General features: G+C 48.6%; 2 protein-coding genes across 2 annotated transcripts in view; one reads left to right on the top strand and one right to left on the bottom strand.

Moving 5' to 3' along the window:
* The window catches only part of LOC135819664 (uncharacterized), a 35790-nt gene extending 24220 nt beyond the window's left edge, over positions 1 to 11570 (top strand). The window contains exons 10-15 of the mRNA XM_065332913.1: positions 1750 to 1974; positions 4839 to 5147; positions 5441 to 5629; positions 6554 to 6598; positions 8270 to 8376; positions 10345 to 11570. Coding sequence (XP_065188985.1) covers positions 1750 to 1974; positions 4839 to 5147; positions 5441 to 5629; positions 6554 to 6598; positions 8270 to 8376; positions 10345 to 11286 — 1817 coding nt within the window. The 3' untranslated portion in view covers positions 11287 to 11570. The remainder of the gene's footprint in view (positions 1 to 1749; positions 1975 to 4838; positions 5148 to 5440; positions 5630 to 6553; positions 6599 to 8269; positions 8377 to 10344) is intronic.
* A 319-nt stretch (positions 11571 to 11889) lies between these two features.
* LOC135819676 (meiosis expressed gene 1 protein homolog) lies at positions 11890 to 19135 on the bottom strand. The gene is made up of 3 exons (XM_065332927.1): positions 18993 to 19135; positions 17652 to 17719; positions 11890 to 13035 (listed from the first exon to the last, which is right to left on the bottom strand). The coding sequence occupies exons 1-3, from the start codon at positions 19030 to 19032 to the stop codon at positions 12910 to 12912; spliced, it is 234 nt and encodes a 77-aa protein (XP_065188999.1). The 5' UTR covers positions 19033 to 19135; the 3' UTR covers positions 11890 to 12909.
* Positions 19136 to 19262: the final 127 nt, after the last annotated feature.

Genomic DNA, 19262 nt, shown 5'->3' on the forward strand with positions numbered 1-19262 from the left:
GGGTGATCCGGGTACCCGTGTACCCGTTTGTTTAGCTGCTGACCCGTTAGCAAACGATTACCCGTTAGTCGTGTACGACGGTACAGTACGGTAATATTAGCTGATTTGCACAGTTGTTCAATTTGATGTACAGATTGAATGTCTTGTTGCTTGTTCGATCCTGCTAAATTAGACAATTTTGACTGTTTTGAATGTAGCGCAGTACGTGCGCATGCTGCGCTTGTCGCGTTGTAGTGCACTTGCTGTGAATGGCATGACTTTGCATGTCCTCCTTGCACAAAATGTATAGTAACTGTCACTATTGGCTGCTAAAGGGTACCCGATAACCCGCCCGTTAAGCCAGGTACCCGTTCGTAACCTTAAAGGGTAACCGTTTCACCCCTAGAACAGAGTGTCTCAGATAGAATAGTCGTGCCAGTGGATAGCAGAAATAGGCCATGATGCAGAACCACTTGGGACCGTCAGATTAATTTTCCTGGACCGAGCCAGCCGGGAAAAAACCCTCGCGCCGACGGACGCATTTGTGAGGGAAAAAACCGGGTGTATATCCCCAATGGCGATTAGGCATCATGTAGGCATGGCAAGCACATCACGGCAAACAGTGATAAAAAGCATTGATAATAATTATGCACAGAAATAAAGGGTGGGAGGGCAGGGACACTGGTGAGACTCAAAACTGACTGAAGAAGTCAGGAAAAGAAGCGACAACAAAGAACACACCAGATGCCATATTTGCAACTGAAAATATTTCGCGAGAAATCATTTCTCGCCTATCTCGCTGCGCTCGGCCGGCGAGAAATACAACATCTCATCACCACCACCACCACCACCACCACCACCACCACCACCACCACCACCACCACCACCACCACCACCACCACCACCACCACCACCACCACCACCACCACCACCACCACCACCACCACCACCACCACCACCACCACCACCACCACCACCACCACCACCACCACCACCACCACCACCACCACCACCACCACCACCATCACCACCACCACCACCACCATCACCACCACCATCACCACCACCACCACCACCACCACTAGCACCACCACCATAACCGCCACCGCCACCGCCACCGCCACCGCCACCGCCACCGCCACCGCCACCATCACCACCACCATCACCATCACCACCACCACCACCACCACCAACACCCTGCTTTGTGCTGTAGCAGCTGGTGCAATGCGTGGTGCTCTCCCCAGGGCTTCGTTGTTTGTGCACACTCTTGCTTCTCTGTAATGCTCTTCAAAGCGGTCCCTGATACATTGCTTTGTCTCTCCCACATAATTTTCTCCATGAAACAAACAGAGCATTGAGTAGAGAACATTCGACTACATAAACTGACCGCCACTCATACCAACATCACATTCACAACATACCCTTTGCCTCCACCTTCTCTTCTCCTTTCTGTACACCTCTCGTGAGGGGTGTGGGCACTCATGACTGGTGAATGAAGACAACACCAGCATGTCTTTCAGAGACCTATCAGGCTGAAAGACACCACACGCGCTCCTGTTGTATGACAATCGTCATGGACCAAACTGCAATCACTGATGAATAGAACCTTGAGGCTGGGCGCGAATGTATTCTTGGTGCGGCCGGCGGCTTGTCTTGGCATGGGTGTGCTCAAACCCGTCCTGGCTTTTAGTCGTTGTTTAGACTGATCTGAACTGGCTTTCACTGTGTTCGGTGTGTTTCTCCATTTTGCATCTTTCTCGTCTGTTGCAGAAAAATCGCCAGCTGATATACATAGAGAGTTAAGCAAGCACCCTTGTTTCATCAGCATGGGCACTGGATCTGCCAGGGATGACCGCAGCATTTCAGAGACCAAGCAGTACTTGAAGGATACTGGCTTCATCGACGAGAACACGGTCATCACAGAGATCACTGAATATGAACTAGTCCCTGTGACTAGGCTGGCCATTCGTGACAGCAAACGACTGAAGTTTAAAGGTCAGCATTACTGTGCAAGCATGATTGCGCGATTGCTTGATAAGGGAGCTGCCGAATGCCAGATAGTTTGTCATTTCACATAACTTAAGCCGCTTTAGGAGCTCCACTTTCCACCTTTCATGTGTGTGTGTGGGGGGGGGGGGGGGGGGGCGTCTCAGGTGCAGTGGTATGTGCAGTTGATTTCCAATCTAGAGGTTACGGGTTCAATTCCCGACGAATATGGTCGCACACGTCTTTCTTCTCTTTCTCATTCTCCTAGCTCTTCTTTCATTCTCCTGGGTGGTTACCAACAGCCAGTGTATGCCGGAGTATGTGGTGTGGCGTGTGTGTGTAAAAAAATGAAAAATGAAATTAAAGGGGAAGTTAAGGCAAAAATTAAAATTTCACCAGTTGTAGTCTTCGGGGTGCTGAGTCGAATGGTCTTGGTCCGAGGAAGCTAAGACGCTCCCTTCCTACTTGAATCCCAATCGAACTCGCGCACTTCCACCGAAACTGGGTGACTGCGCCCTACGAGATGGGGATTTGTATGCAAAATGTCACTAAAAGCGCCATTTCGTTCTTATAAAAGCACGGATGACCGCGATTGGCCCATATGTTGTAGTCTTTTGGACGCTGAGTCGACTGGTTTTGGTCCGAAAAGGCTGCAATGCAGCGTTCCGCCTTTATTCCCAATCGAACATGGTTGAACAAGCGGTCACGTGCTCCTGCGTACACCAGTCACCTGGTCACCGTGCCTGCAGGGTACAACTTACTAGCCTGTTTGACCTTTTTTGGGTGCAGTCCTGTCACTCGAGTTGAACTCGAGTTGAACCTTGGTGTGAAAGTTGTCACCTGCTGGCGTGGTGACCAGGTGATTTGGGCACCCAGGAGCACGTGACCACTTGTTCAACCATGTTCGATTGGGAATAAAGGAGGAACGCTGCATCGCAGCCTTTTCGGACCAAAACCAGTCGACTCAGCGTCCAAAAGACTACAATATATGGGCCAATCGCGGTCATCCGTGCTTTTATAAGAACGAAATGGCGCTTTTAGTGACATTTTGCATACAAATCCCCATCTCGTAGGGCGCAGTCACCCAGTTTCGGTGGAAGTGCGCGAGTTCGATTGGGATTCAAGTAGGAAGGGAGCGTCTCAGCTTCCTCGGACCAAGACCATTCGACTCAGCACCCCGAAGACTACAACTGGTGAAATTTTAATTTTTGCCTTAACTTCCCCTTTAAAGATTCGCTGTCCAGAAACAGCCACTTCAATCAGCTGTGTGGTAGATACCAGGCTAAAATTAATGGCGGTCAATTCATCAGCCTTGCATGCAAGCTGTTGAATGGTGTAACCCCAGCACAAGTCGCTATGTCTAACAATAGCTGTTCGCTATCATTGCGTTCGCGATGGGCAGGTCTGAGGTCTGAGGTGCGCATGCACGAGCATGCGTATGTGTGTGTGCACACAAGCGCGTGTGTGTATGCGCGTGCGCACATGTGTGTGTGTGTGGGGGGGGGGGGGGGTGTTTGCCAGTGTTTGCATGTATTTGGGCCACCATTCTACGGTATTACGCCAGTACCATGTGAGCAAGTGATCAGATATGAACGGCAAAGAGGCATAGGTTACCTAATACATGCACATGGGAGCATCCGGTCGTTTGAATTGCCGATTCTACACTTGAGATGGTATCCAGTATGTGTCACATGATATTGTGCGCATCCCGCCATGTTTTTCATGCACGTACTAGTAAACATGACGAGCAGATCAAAGGTGCAGGTTTAAAGGCCGCATCTTGGTCTTATACGAAATTGAAAATTTTGTGCTAGGCTAATAGCGAAAAATAGTTATACTCACAAGTTAAAGGGGAAGTTACGGCTAAAATCAAAATTTCACCAGTTGTAGTCTTCGGGGTGCTGAGTCGAATGGCCCGGCAGTCTTGGACCGAGGAAGCTGAGACGCTCCCTTCCTACTTTAATCCCAATCGAACTCCCGCATTTCCACCGAAACTGGGTGACTGCTCCCTACTAGATGGGGATTTGTATGCAAAATGTCACTAAAAGCGCCATTTCGTTCTTTATATGAGCACGGATGACCGCGATTGGCCCATATGTTGTAGTCTTTTGGCCGCTAAGTCGACTGGTTTTGGTCCGAAAAGGCTGCGATGCAGCGTTCGGCCCTTATTCCCAATCGAACATGCTTGAACAAGCGGTCACGTGCTCCTGCGTACACCAGTCACCTGGTCACCGTGCCTGCAGGGTACAACTTACAGCCTGTTTGACCTTTTTGGGTGCAGTCCTGTCACTCGAGTTGAACTCGATTTGAACCTTGGTGTGAAAGTTGTCGCCTGCTGGCGCTCTGACCAGGTGACTTGGGCTCGCAGGAACACGTGACCGCTTATTCAATCATGTTCGATTGGGAATAAAGGAGGAACGCTGCATCGCAGCTTTCTCGGACTAAAACCAATCGACTCAGCAGCCAAAAGACTACAACATATGGGCCAATCGCGGTCATCCGTGCTTTTATAAGAACGAAATGGCGCTTTTGGTGACATTTTGCATACAAATTCCCATGTAGTAGGGCGCAGTCACCCAGTTTCGGTGGAAGTGCGCGAGTTCGATTGGGATTAAAGTAGGAAGGGAGCGTCTCAGCTTCCCCGGACCACGACCATTCGACTCAGCACCCTGAAGACTTCAACTGGTGAAGTTTTGATTTTAGCCTTAACTTCCCCTTTAATGATGCTCAAATTCCCTCATTACTTAATCACCCCTTTCAGTTAAACTTTCCCATTTTCTTCTTTATTCGGTCTCTGACTCGAGGGATGTGTACATGCGTGAACGTGCATGTGTCACTGTGCATGCATACACACTGTTATTATTCTGAAACAGATCAGAGGTCGTCTATAGTGAAGTTCATCATCGAATGTGAATATAATCACACGGCCCCGAGTTTCATTAAAAGTGTCATTCGTAATCTCCGCAATCTCCTTGGCGATTGGAGCATCCACGCCGACAGCGTGCACGGCGAGAGCGGAGGCACAGCAGTGTTTGTACAGATGTCTGCCAGGGCTCATACCAGGCTCTGGGAGTTCTGTAAGGATCGATCTAGCCTGCTCGCTGGTCTGCACGTTCTCGAAGTGTCAACTGTGGACGGAGCAGTAGTCTTCAATTTTCGTCCCACGACATGCAGTGGCGAAGGTAAGACGGATTGGTGCTGTAGGAAATAGGAATGCACCGATAGAAGCCAGTTAACTCCTTAGCCTTAGTTCCATGATGATAGGGAGGTCATCACTCGTCAACAGACGACTGGCTGTCGTGTGGGAAAGTGGTTGCTGCATGCACATTTCAATCCATGATGTTGGTCCGCACACAAGTTTTCGAGGAGACTCTCTTCACAGAACGAAGTAGTGTTCACAACCAAACAGCTTCCTTGATATGCTTCAATTTACCTCTTGAGCAAAAAGTCCGAGACACTTTGTTTTCTTGTTCAGGTATTACTCCTGATGACCAAAAGCGCTTGGTTGAAGAGTTCTCCAAGAGATATCCATCCTTGGACCGAGATGAGCTGTCTGTCGCTGTGGCTGACCAACAGAACGTTCAGCATGCAGTGATTGCACTGACCAAGCTCGTCTTCGATGATGACGGAGCATGCTTGAATGCACTGCCTGAGATTCCTCGTCGTGAGTTTCAATACCATTGTTTTGTGGTTGTGTTGCGTGTACTGTGTCTATTGGGCGTTCTGTCACTGTTGCGAACCGGTGTGCATCAGCGATAATATTTACATCGTGTTATAAAAGCACAAACGCCGTATCATTTTGGCAATGTCACTGGGACCACAATGAAGAGAAATAGTGCGTTTTGCCGCATCGGAATAATCGGAGGACGGTTTGGTGCATGTATTGATGAACTTGTGGTCCTTCAGAAAAGCCTCCCTTTGTACCGAACCGCCCGAGGCCATTGTGCTGCGAGTTGAATTTTCAGCAAGTCTGTGGAAGGTATTCCCCTATAAAGGTGATGTGTGTGTGTGGGGGGGGGGGGGGGAGGGAGGAGATGGAGGGGGACACATGAATCTCTCGCATCTTAGCACCAGCAACGTTACTCGCTGTTATGCGGGATTCACAGAAGCATTTTTACGATGCAATGCACAATGCGACATCCGCGAAATCAGGAAATTCCCAAAACGAACCGATCGCGCAGCTCACTCAGCCGTCACAACTGGCCCATCGCTGAAGTTGAGCTTGCCACTGCTTGGCTCAATTTTCGCGATGCGACATGCAATGTGATGAACGATTTTGACCTTTGCAACAAAGTTGTACGAAATGTTCAAGAGTTGCTTGCAGATTTGTGCAAGTTGTACCCGACTACACAAATGCCACAATGACGTACGCATTTGCATTGAGCTTTGAGGCACGTCAGCAAGGCGTCGTCTACTTATGTTATTGGTAATTTGTTAGTATGCATCGCACTGCGGTGTCGCAGATCATATTGTATCGCGCATAGCATTGCAAGAATGCTTCTACGAATGCCACCTAAGAGTTAAGGAGAACAAGTGACCATGCAGCCGTAAAATTATGCTTTGCCTTTCCTCTTGCGGTCTTTCTTAGGTGTGGCGGCAAGAACGGCAACTTCTACCCCTGCTCACGTTGTTCGTAAGTGCACCAATATGGCTGTGATAAAACCTTGGTCCATCACAATGCACATGTGTACATATTGTGTGTGTGAGTGTGTATGTGTGTGTGTATGTGTGTGTGTGTGTGTGTGTGTGTGTGTGTGTGTGTGTGTGTACCTCGGACGCCCCGGATCCCCTCGTACCGGCATCGGTGACTTGTTTCACATGCGCCCGGCACTTCGCACGTCAGGGTGACCTCGCTAGGCACAAGTGCACGGCTGAACGGCAGAAGCCGGTTTCAGAGCAGAGAGGTGCATGTCAGTGCCCTCGGTGTCATCGTTGGTTCCGGAGCCGCGGAGGCTTGGCTGTGCATCGTTGCTTCGCTTCTACCTCGTGCCCAGTACCGACCGAACCAGCTGCTGTTGTCACCGGTGACACTACCGCTCGGAGGTGCTGCAATGCTCACTGTGACACCTGCAATCGTTGTTTCCGCTCAACCCACGGACGCAACCGCCATCGCTGTTTAACGCACTGCCACCGACCAATGGCCAGAGAACGGGACAAGTTCCCGCATATGTGTATCTGCTCTCGCCGGTTCCGACTAGTCTCGCATCTGGAGCGCCATCGGGTGGCGTGCTCTGTCTCTCTCTCTGCTGCCCCTCCGGGGCCCACGTGACCCTAGTGGTAGTGGCTCTACAGGACAGGACAGGACAGGTGTGTGTGTGTGTGTGTGTGTGTGTGTGTGTGTGTGTGTGTGTGTGTGTGTGTGTGTGTGTGTGTGTGTGTGTGTGTGTGACCCTCCAGCTCAAGATTGTGTTTTCCTGATTCACGAAGGCCGAAGCAGCACGCGTACAGACGTTTGTTGAACAGAACATCATGTTCACATTTCTTTTTATATTGTTCCTTTTTCAGTCGTTGCATTTATTGGACCTGCAGCAGACTGTTCACCTGGTTTGTGATATTTCTTTCCTCTGTTGGTGAGTTCTTTTCCATCAATATGGCAGCTTGTTTTGATTTCCTTTTTTTCTTCAATTCATTCTGCTGTACTTCCTGTTTTGTTTTGCGCCACTGCCCCTCACCTTGCGCTCAGTTCTCTGAGTGGAGGGCGGCGTGACCCCACTGGGGTGGCTGATTGATAGTAGTAGTAATGTGTGAGTGTGTGTGTGTGTGTGTGTGTGTATGTGTGTGTGTTTGCTAGGCTTAATACACGTGTTGTTGTTTCTGACCTCAATCATGTCCCTCCGATGGGAATTTCAAAGGAATGTCAAATCATCTTGCTTTTTCATTTGCATCATAGTTTCAAGAAAGCGGAACCTCCGAATGTTGCATCTGATGCTTTCTGCCAAATAACTGACACTTGACTAACGGCTGCTGCCGTCTGGAGCACACGAGAATCACGTCGAGCAAGGAGTGGTACTTTCTTGCAGGTTTGCCGAGTGGAAGGTTGGACGTGCTCCTGGTATGCTCAAGACGGCAGTCGTGTGTCAGTCAAGTGTCAAGTCACTCGGCAGGAACGCCAACACTTGTATCTGTCACAAACAACATTTTCGAGCAAGAGAATTCAGAATGTTGTGTACTTCAAAAAAGTGATGTTATCATCACAGTACGGAATAGTGGTAGTGACTTTGGGACAGTGCAGAGAAATGCCTCAGGCTTGAATCTGTTTTCCTGCAATTCTTTTTAATTTAATATTTTGTCTTCTTTCTTGCAGATCCTGAAGAGGCCATTTCAACCCGTGTCTCGGCCAATCCTGGACGTGCAGTAGAAATCCAGGGAGCTGACAATGAGCTGTCTCTCCGGCCGCAATTTAAGTCCCAGGTAAGAAGAGACTAGATGCAAACATCATAGGTAACGCAAAGACAGTTTTAGGTCTGGTCATGTTAGGTGGGTGTGTGTTGGGGGGGGGGGGGGGAGGGACATGTAGAGGGGACGGCTCGATACGGGACGCTTTGACAGCCAAATTTGTATAGACCCAAACCGATCATCAGCGTTGATTTTTCACTCGAAATATGTTTGTGGAAGGAAACTGGCATGTTGAAGTTTGCTCTGGGGGCCAGAGTCAATCGAACTGAGCCACTCCTTTGTGTTGACCCATTGCCTCCAATTTGCCCAATTTTTTCAAATCAGAGGTGGCTCCAAACCGGACACGTTTTAGAGTGCACGTCAAATTCACTCTGGGTCTGAAATTAGGTAATTGCTATCGCTCCACGACGGCCAGTACAGAGTAACAATAAGCCTTCTGTGTGCTTCCATTAGTTTTGATTGGTATGCGGTGCTTTATTGGCGAGAGGCGAGCCGCTGTTCACCTGCGACAAGAAGTTGATTTTCGAAAGTCGTAAAACTCAAGTCGCAGTGCGAAGCAACACGACAAAAACTCACCTGCTTGATATGGCGCTTCTGGTCATCGCAGAGCCATGAAATTTTGGCTCGGAGTATAAAACATCGTAGTCTCACTGTGCATGTGACATATGTTTTCTAATCAAAATTCCAAGAGAGAAAGTGAATATTGAGTCCGTTCCAGTTTGCAACCTGTGTCCTATTTCAAACCGTCGCCTCTACCCCTTTAACCCTTTGAGACCCCAACGATCGAATTCGATCGTTTGGTATACAGTGACACTAAAATAATTATATCTCTGGTGTTCCTTCACCGATTTTCATAAACAAAGTATCTACGTTTCGAGAAGACCCTTGGCTATCATGTCGAAGTTACCCGAAGTCTCTAGGAGTTACGATGCCGCGGTGGTGAGACTCGAAGTCGGAGACAAACTGAAAAATGCACTCAGATCGAAAAATTCAAATTTTCACGCTGCACTTGGCATGAGATTTCCCTGGAATGGTACGTCATACTCAAGCATGCTGCACACCAAGATTTTGCGCTTGAAACGAGCTTTCCGCTGTAGTTTATTTGAAGTCGATGCGATGAAAGAGAATGGAATGGCGGCTGTTTGAACTTTGCTGAAGCTGTTCGCGCACGGCTGCTGTTTTGGGCGGCATTATAGGCCACGCGGAGCAGAGGCTGTGCAGGTAGTTGGCTTGAGTGTGGCACTATTCTCTTCGTCTTGGAAATACCTTTCCAACGGTGGTTAGTTTGTAAAAATCGGTGAATGTTTCAAAGAGATACGAGCGAAAGTGCATGTCATTTGAAGGTGCGTAAATTGTCGTACTTTCAGTGGGGTCTCAAAGGGTTAAACATTTGACGTGGAGTATGGTGCACGGTTGTATTTCACTGACATCTGAGAAATAGAGATTTAATAATCATATTTGTAAGAAGAGGTTGCAGCGACTTCAGTGATACTTCAATCTTTATTTTCAATTAAATGTGGATGGTCAGGATACAACATTATGATTCAGCAAGGGAAAACTACCGAACAGAAAGAAGCCTATGTGAATGTCACCTACCCATGTCTAACTGCGGAAACAGTTACTTTCATGAACCATTATCACTGCATTGCCAACCTCTTCTTCTACCTCCTCCTCCTCTTCTTCCCCATCCCTGTGCACCCCATGGACTGTTGAGACAAAAATGATAACCCCCCCTCCCCCCCCCCCCCCCCAGCTCCTCCTCCTCACTAGCATTTTCCTGCTCCACTCTCTATTTATCTTTGGGCAAAAGACGCAATGCACAATATTCTTCACTATTAGGTATGGTTGCAACTTGCAGTGAGGAGTGGTGTATTTCGCAAGTAGCATACCCTGTCTGAAAACGCCTGCAGAGCTGTGCTGGAAAATGTGCTCCGCCCATTTTTTTGTATTCCTTTATTCCTTTCCGTTTTTGATATTCTGCAGTGGTATTTCCGTGGCCGTGTACCTTCTAACTGGACCATGTTTCGTCGTTGTACCATGTACAATGGGCATGTTTACATTGTGTGCCAGGAGGAGGAGGAAGTACCAGTGATCTACCGGTCTACTCATTCTCTCAAGGAAAGTATTCAGCTTACATGGACAAGAGTAATCGGCATTGACAGCCCACTCTTTTGGGCATGCAGGAGATTTTGCCTTCATAATGAAAAATTGTACTTTGCAAGTCTTAGTTATAGGGACAGGAACCTGGATATCCCCTATATCTATGTTTTTGATCTACAGGGAAACTGTTGTACTAGAGAAATACAATGTGATTTTATCTCAGTACCAGCTACGGGTACGGATACATCTTGGACGCATTTTGGGGATGTATTCGTAACCCAGTCAGCGCTTCTAATAGTATGCTTATGGCGCAATCATTTCTTAGAAGTTTTTTCATTAGATACCAGACATGATGGTGCAGCATGGGCAAAATTGGATCTGCTCAGCTTGCCGGAGCCGCCGGACAGCATCTGCAGCACTGACGATACTCTGTTTGTGATACCAAGGAGAGACCTCAATGATGTGCATTTGTCAACGCATTTGTCAATCATGAAGTTGGATGTAAGTGAGGAAAGTCTGAGAATGCCATCATGGCTCGAGATCAAAGTGGACATGATGACTCTTGATGTAGATGTATTCAGTTGTGTTGTATCAGCTGCTGTGGGTAACAGTATAATCATGCCCGTGTACTGTATGGGTGATGATTTTAAAACTGTCAATGCTTTCATGTGTGTTGATTGCAGTACGTGTATAGGCCGTTGTTCTGTCTTTCCGCCGCGATCCAGTAAATCCTTTTCACCGCAGTTGATGGTGGATGGCGATACGCTTATTGCACTCCATTCTGATCACTCAGTGTCTACTCTTCAGCTACCTGACCATTTGTAGACACCAGTGATCGATCGGCTTCTACATGCATGTATGCCAAGGCGGTGTACAGTGTAGATATTCTGCTGCGGCTAGGTCATGTGATGGACAACTGGTGCACACTGTGTGTTTTTTTGTGATGCTGAGTTTTTTTGTTTGCACATGCATACCCTGTTCTGCTGGGGACCCATATGCATGATGTGTTTGGTGTCCAGTTCTTTCAGGCCATCATTCTACATAGGCACTGTCCTGAAATGCTTATTGTCTATGTACATATTATACATTAGGTTGGAGGCATATTATAATTATATAGATATTATGTATATAGAATGCTGTCCATGGATTGGATATGATGTATTATATATATATACATAGAATATTAGTTCTAAAACTCAACAGCTCTCTACACATACATACTCATTATAACTGTGTACATAGTAGTATTTTTTTTGTCAGTGATTGACAAAACCCCATAGGTTGAATTGGTCAGCAGCCACATTACTTACTTCCTAGAAATTGAAGAACTGACTAATTGGCTCTGTGTGTGCGTGCAGATGTGTACCGTACATGTACGCATAATGGTAACGTTGCACTGGTCCAGCCAAGAGTATAGGGTCACTTTGAGAATTATGTTACGTCGGTCGGTCGAGATACAGAGAGTGCGTGCGCGAGAGCGAGAGAGAGAGAGAGAGAGAGAGAGAGAGAGAGAGAGAGAGAGAGAGAGAGAGAGAGAGAGAGAGAGAGAGAGAGAGAGAGAGAGAGAGAGAGAGAGAAAAGAGGGAGAAATCACCTTACAATTGCATACAGAAAGGGTTTGCGTACATGTAACAAAAAGAAAAAGGTGCGGCGTTATCAATTGAAACAGATGAGTACTGTCACCACAATAGATGAAAAGCCGCGAAGACGTAGAGTGGAAGATTTGTCAAACCAGCACATTATACAAAGTAGAAAGTCTCAAGACTTGATCAACAAGCAGTGCCTTCACACCAGAGCAATCACAAGTGCAGAGATGGAAGGAAACAACCGCAGCAGCTATATGATGCATTGGCAGTCCCCCTGGTGGTGGTGGTGGTGGGGGGGGGGGGGGGGGGGTTAGTGCAAGAATATAAAAGTCGATGTCCGTTGCTATATGCTGAGCGTTATACACTGAAAGTGCTAGCTGCATTAGACCTAGATTTATATGCAAGTAACTGCATGCGAGATTATCACATACTTCGAGTACATGCTAGCTAAAGTAGGTGCGAGAATATCATACACATGCTGGCTACAGTAGAGCTACAAGAAAGGCATTGCACTCGAGAATAAAATGACGCTACCAGCGTATACAATGAAACATGGAGTAACCGATGAGGACATTCATGTGAGGTGAGGCCTCTCTATCTGAGCACACGTCAGTCTGGCATCAGTTCTGCTCTTCACATGTTTCATAATCCCTACTCCAGTCGACCTGCATACACTGAAGGGGTTGCAATTGAGACGGCCATGCTCGACGTACTGGAAATGTTCGAAAGTGAACTTCGTTTTATAAACGGGAGAGTGCTGGAGCGGAAGACTACTCTCACCTGTTACCTTCATGGTCACAGTTGACAATATGCAGAAGTCATGCATGGCTGATCACAAGCAGCTCATGTGTACATCGTGCACCTAGTAGCTGTAGATCTTGGTGCAGTGGATGTCCTTGTGGGCACACTCACGATTACGGTTATAGCAGTAGAAGTAGCCGATCTTCAGCTTCAGAACTTTCACCAAGCCGTTGGGCCAGCGATCCGGCTAACAGGAACATGCAGAGAGAGAGAGAGAGAGAGAGAGAGAGAGAGAGAGAGAGAGAGAGAGAGAGAGAGAGAGAGAGAGAGAGAGAGAGAGAGAGAGAGAGAGAGAGAGAGAGAGAGAGAGAGAGAGAGAGAGAGAGAGAGAGAGAGAGAGAGAGAGAGAGAGAGAGAGAGAGAGAGAGAGAGAGAGAGAGAGAGAGAGAGAGAGAGAGAGAGAGAGAGAGAGAGAGAGAGAGAGAGAGAGAGAGAGAGAGAGAGAGAGAGAGAGAGAGAGAGAGAGGAGGGAGAGAGACGACATGGAGAAAAACAACTTTTAATAATGGTGCCATAGGGACTAGTTTGTGTTCGACTGCACGGTGCATTCAAACAGCGTAACGGTACAAAACCTCACACTTAGATGCCCGACAGAAGTTTTACTTAAATTACTAGGCTGCCATCAACCTTCCAGTCCACAATCTCCACAAATTGGTGGTCAGCACTCCATGAGAAAAAGTATCATTAGCTACAAGGCATAAATTCCTTCAGATTATAGTGCAATCAACATGTCATCTGCCATGTCAAATATGGCTCGAACGTGATAATTATTATCAGGCGGGAGTCAGCAAATAACGACTTCTGGTTCAAAGTCAGATCCACTGCGAGACCATAACGAAGTACAATGTTATGTACAGTGTATTGGTGGGTAGGGTATTTATTTAACACCAGTAATGTACTTGTAACCACAACCAGTCGGTGTGGCTTATGCCACGATGGTCAAATTCACCGTCATGAGCAGGATTATGCCACGATGGTCAAATTCACCGTCATGAGCAGGATAGAGGTCAGTATTTCGTGACAACAATCTGGATGCAGCTCATACCGCAAGTGCGGCTTATACTCCTGAAGATACGGTAGACCCCCTTTGCATGCAAGTGTGACTATTGTCCGGGCCATGAGCCAAAACTAGATCCGACTGAGTGGATCCATAAGTCAGTGTTCTCATGACAACAGCCTGGTTGCCATGTACTTCAAAGTAGCACGTTCAAGCCCTATATCGTTCTTTGTGAATATAATCAGTGTTAGATAATCACGACCGCCCCAACTCACTCCCGGACACGCACTCGCAACAACGTCCACAACGAGTTCTTTGGCGAACAGTGTTCATATAATTATTGGAGAAGAAGCAGAGAATGTGGGAGAGCGAAAAACACAAGTTTGTTCCACGGCCAACTCTAAAAAACTAACTGGAACTGACGTAGTTCTTCGTTGTACGCACTGTACGCATGAGAGCACGCGAGTTCCATGCCAGCGCGCAAGCGAGCAATAGATGAACATGAAACAGACACCAGAAGTAAAAGGATCTGGCGGTGACATAAAGTCAAAGGGAATGTATTACATGTCGGGAGACCATCAATGAGCCATGGTAGCCGACGGGTGCAGCACATCATCCCCAGTCGCGACTGGGGATGATGTGCTGCGCCGTAGCAGACATGAACGCCAAACGCCTCGTAGACGGAAGACATGACAGCGTTCTTGAACTCTGTGCCGTTGTCGGATCGAACCACGCGAGGAGGACCCCACCGAGAGCACACGTCGACGAAAGCACTAGCCACACAGATGCCGTCATGACGCTTGAGGGGAGCCACCTCGACCCACTTGGTGAATGCATCCACGCATACCAACACGCAGTGGTAACGCCCGGACCGGTTAACGCCGAGCTCGAGGGTATCGATGTGCACCACATCCCAGGGGCCGTTGGCTGATACCAGAGGAGTGGGCTCGGTCGCCTCTCCGCGGCGTGGGTTGGCGGCTTGACAGCTGCTGCATCCGGACACAAACGCTTGGCAGCGCTGTCCCATGCCCAAGAAATGGCACTGGGATCGAAGCAACTGCCACGTCGCCTCCCAGCCACTATGGCCAGACACCTGGTGGGCTGCACGCACGGCCCGCTCCTCCAGCGCAGCAGGAAGCACAGGAACGCACTTGACGTCGTTCGGCGGAAGCTTGACGCTGCGCTGTAAGACGCCGTCTTGAACTTGCAGCTGACCGCGGATGTTCCGGAAGCCGCTGTCAGGCGGGAGGTCGTCCCCAGCGATCACTACGGCCTTCACTGCCTGGAGTGCACCATCGTCCTCCTGCCCGGCCAGGATCTGGGCCATCGACAGACTCGGCATGATGGCGAGGCTGGCAGCAACATCCGTCGCGCTGTTATCCGATGTGCAGGCCAGCCAGGACGTCGGAACGAGCGTGAGCTGGTCGGAGAGGTTCTGTTCTGACGGAACCCAGTCCACCTCCACGTCAAGGCGAGCTGTGGCGACGATGTCGTCAATGATCTGCAACCGACGCTTGACGAGCAGCTCGTGGAGCCCGCCAACCTTCACGCGGCGCTCGTTCCCGAGGATCTGACGAAGCCAGCCATGCACGGTCTTGGAATCCGTGTGGAGGCGGATCTTCCGCGCAGGCCAATTGGCAGCCGCGTTGAGGCCCTTGATGACGGCGTCCAACTCAGCGATGTTGATATGCCGTTTGTCGTCAGCCGGGCGCAGCCAGCTGCGGTCCTCGATGACCTCGCCGTTGACTTGCATCACGACACCCAGCGCGATTCCCGACGCATCGCACCACACGTGCCACTCCGTTGCGTCGTCATGCTGCACCGACCATACGCCACGCACCGGATCGTGCTCGTTGACTTGGGTCTGGAGGTCGCGGCAGAGCTGCAGCAGACGAGGTGGCACGGCGACATCCCAGCCGACGGATTCGCCGATCATTCGCTTCAGCCAATTCGTCGTCGGTCGCAGCCACGCACAGACGGGGTAATGGCTGACGAGCTTGCCACACCAGCTGAACACGGCGCGCTTGGTGGGCGCCTCTGGTAGCTGCAGGCAGACGTCACGGCGACGTTGCCAGTTGATCGTGCCGTCTTGAGTCGAGAGCTGGAGGCCCAGCACCCGAGCAGTAGGGAGCTTCTCGGCAGGCTTGCACTTCAGGCCGTAGCGCTCGAGCTGCTGGATCGAGGCCGCCACTTGGGAGTCCGGCACACGCAAGTCGTCGACATAGTTGTCCACGCCGTCGAGGTCTTTGGTCACCCACTTCACGACCATCTCGAGGATCTTCGGCGCGACGTTGAGGCCGAACCCCATGCGCGTCATGGCAAACAACTCTCCTTGCCACACGATCGCTTGATAGCGGTACAGACGGGGTTGGAGAATTGGAGAAGAAGCAGAGAATGTGGGAGAGCGAAAAACACAAGTTTGTTCCACGTCCAACTCTAAAAAACTAACTGGAACTGACGTAGTTCTTCGTTGTACGCACTGTACGCATGAGAGCACGCGAGTTGCATGCCAGCGCGCAAGCGAGCAATAGATGAACATGAAACGGACACCAGAAGTAAAAGGATCTGGCGGTGACACAAAGTCAAAGGGAATGTATTACATGTCGGGAGACCATCAATGAGCCATGGTAGCCGGCGGGTGCAGACAGAAGTTAGAGCAACGAATACCATGCATGCTCTCACATCATTGATAGTGATCACCATGGTAGATGTGTGTACATCGTAACAAAAATCCGGGTGAGGTTTATACTCCACAAAATACTTTATGTAAACATGATGTGGTGGCGACTTCGGTGATTATTTTATTGTACAGGTCTGCTCTCGATATAACAACTCTCACTTGTACATAAACCTCGCTAGTACGTAAACAAATTAAATTCCGCGCCGAGACAGCATCACTCCCATACAAATTTTGTTCTACACAACGTAATCCTACATAACATAAACCACGACATAACACATGCTACGGCGCGGTCCCCGACCTGCGCACTCTCGATACAACATAAAAAAAGTGCATGGTACGATCAAGTGGTAGCTGTAGCTAGGCAGTTTAGGCCAGTTTAGTCCTACATAACGTAAACCTCGGCATAACTAACCCTACGGCGCGGTCCCCGACGTGCGCAAACTCGATACAACGTAGATTGACGTGTGCGGTACAATCAAGCTGTAGCGCCGTAGCTAGCCAGTTTAGTTCTATTGTGCATATATTCTGCGGCATTGATGGTATCTGATGTCGATGGTGGTACAGTGTGTATATGTTTGCATGGTTAAACCCTCCTTGTAATCAGGGTAATACCCTTCATTTTTGAGGTACATCTTGTATTTAGCACACGGTTTTCCACATAATATAACTCTCGATATAACATAACTTTTGCGTGGTCCCAGAGTTTACGTTGTATGGAGAGTAGACCTGTATTGATTTTTATAGGAAAGTTGGCTGCTCCCCACACTGGAGCGCTCGCTTTTCGGCTGACTTGACTTGGACGTGGGGTCAAGTGTCAAGTAAAGTTGGCAGAAAGTACGAGCTTCGTTGTGGGGAGCAACGGACTTGCTTACGTATGTTGTTGTTTTTCAAATCTCTATTCTCGCGATGGCCAATGGCCAGTAAGAGATATTGTTTGTTTGAATTCTTTATTATCACGATGGCACCATCGCCAATTGTTGTTGTTGTTGTTGTTGTTGTTGTTGTTGTTGTTGTTGTTGTTGTTGTTGTTGTTGTTGTTGTTGTTGTTGTTGTTGTTGTTGTTGTTGCTGTTGTTGTTGACTATATGTGAAGTTCAAAGCACCACATCAGCGAAACCTCTTACCAGATCTCCACCGTGAAAATGCTCATACTCGGTGGCATCGCGAAAGCCAGCCAGCTGAAACCGGAATGCTACAGGGAAAATGGACAGGTCACAAAACATCGTGTACATTGTAGATAATTCTAAGGGTTGACAGGCATAGTGGGGTGGTCTAAGATCATAATTGATAAACGGAGGGTACAGGGTTCAAGTCCCCGGTCTATTCTCGAATCGACTCTTGGGCCTATTCTTGAATGGGTTCCTGAATGCGCTGAACAATCCAGATCAGGTCCAATCGTGCCAAAGGGCGTTTCAGGGCCGAAATACCGATTCCTAGATCTTTCGTTTCCCCTCCTAACACCCTTACTTATGTTTATCGCCATGGCTGGCTATCACCCACTTTCTTCACATTGGCCGCAGTTTCCACTGCATCTTGAGATGTTGCAATAAATATATTTGACACAGTACGACCCGCGCTCAAACCTTTTGTTTTGTTTCTGGTTTCTCATTTCTGATGATGATGGATGCTAGTGTACTGGGAGAATTTCCAACATAATCTGCTGTGAGAGTCGACGATGAAGTAGAGCAGGTCCCGGCATTCTTCCCGGTATTGAAGTATAATTCAAGTTCCTTTGCGGATGTGCTGGAGTTTCTCTGGCACCAGTGCATGCAGTTCCCCAATCCTAATTATGTTTTAGTCTTGCCCACTCTCTCGATATTAGATGTACTGCACGGTCTACAGTCCATTCAGAAAAAGACGAGCGCTGGCTTTGGAGAGCTCCCATGTTTGGTGATTTTCGTGATTTTGTGGTACACCGTGCAGTGCCGCGAGATTCGAAACTTGAAAAAGGGTCCAAAAAGGTGCCTCAACTGTGGTTCGAACCGCGAATGTACTGTTATGCAAGTGCAGTGAACGGCCTGGATTTTCATGGTTTTTCCCCTACTCAGTGCTTTGGGGGCAAAACCAGGCTGAACTCCTATTCTCGTTATGGCTTGCTCTTCGGAGAAATAGACTTCAAAAACACATTCCATAGGGTTTGTCAAATAACTTGTGACAAAACTCAAAATTTGACCCATTTATGGCCAAAAGCTAAGAAATCATATTTTTTCTGAATGGACTATTGTACTGTCTGTATTGTAGGAAACCATGGGTGCAGCTGAGCAACTGTTTTCCAGGACCGCGCACTGGCGACACTGCGGGCACTGGGTGCACCACCCAACGTTAGATACATTATTTTCGTCTTCGTGACCTCCTTCAATCTCCTTTCCTGCCATGCAAGAACTGTATCCTCCTCAATCGCATGCAAGTGAATTACTTCAATGGGGGACGGGGAGGAATGAGTTGTGCAAGCCGAGGTCTCTTACCGTCTTCGACTTCCTCGTTCCAGACTATTCCTCGTTTCATGTTCTTGGACCGTGGTGCCGTCACGCGTCACGGTCGCCGCTCGTCGTTTCGGTGCTGTAGCAGCCGCCAGGGCCATGCCGCGTCGGCGGCTCGGCGCACTACACCAATGACATAATTTTTCCCATATTTTCTTTTAATCTGTGTCACCTTTCCAAGTTTTCCCATACGTACCTGGGTTACTTGGACCTCATTCGCTTCCTTGTCATTGGACATGTATGTATAATGTATGT

Source organism: Sycon ciliatum, chromosome 6 (assembly GCF_964019385.1).
Source record: "Sycon ciliatum chromosome 6, ocSycCili1.1, whole genome shotgun sequence".
Taxonomy (NCBI): domain Eukaryota; kingdom Metazoa; phylum Porifera; class Calcarea; order Leucosolenida; family Sycettidae; genus Sycon; species Sycon ciliatum.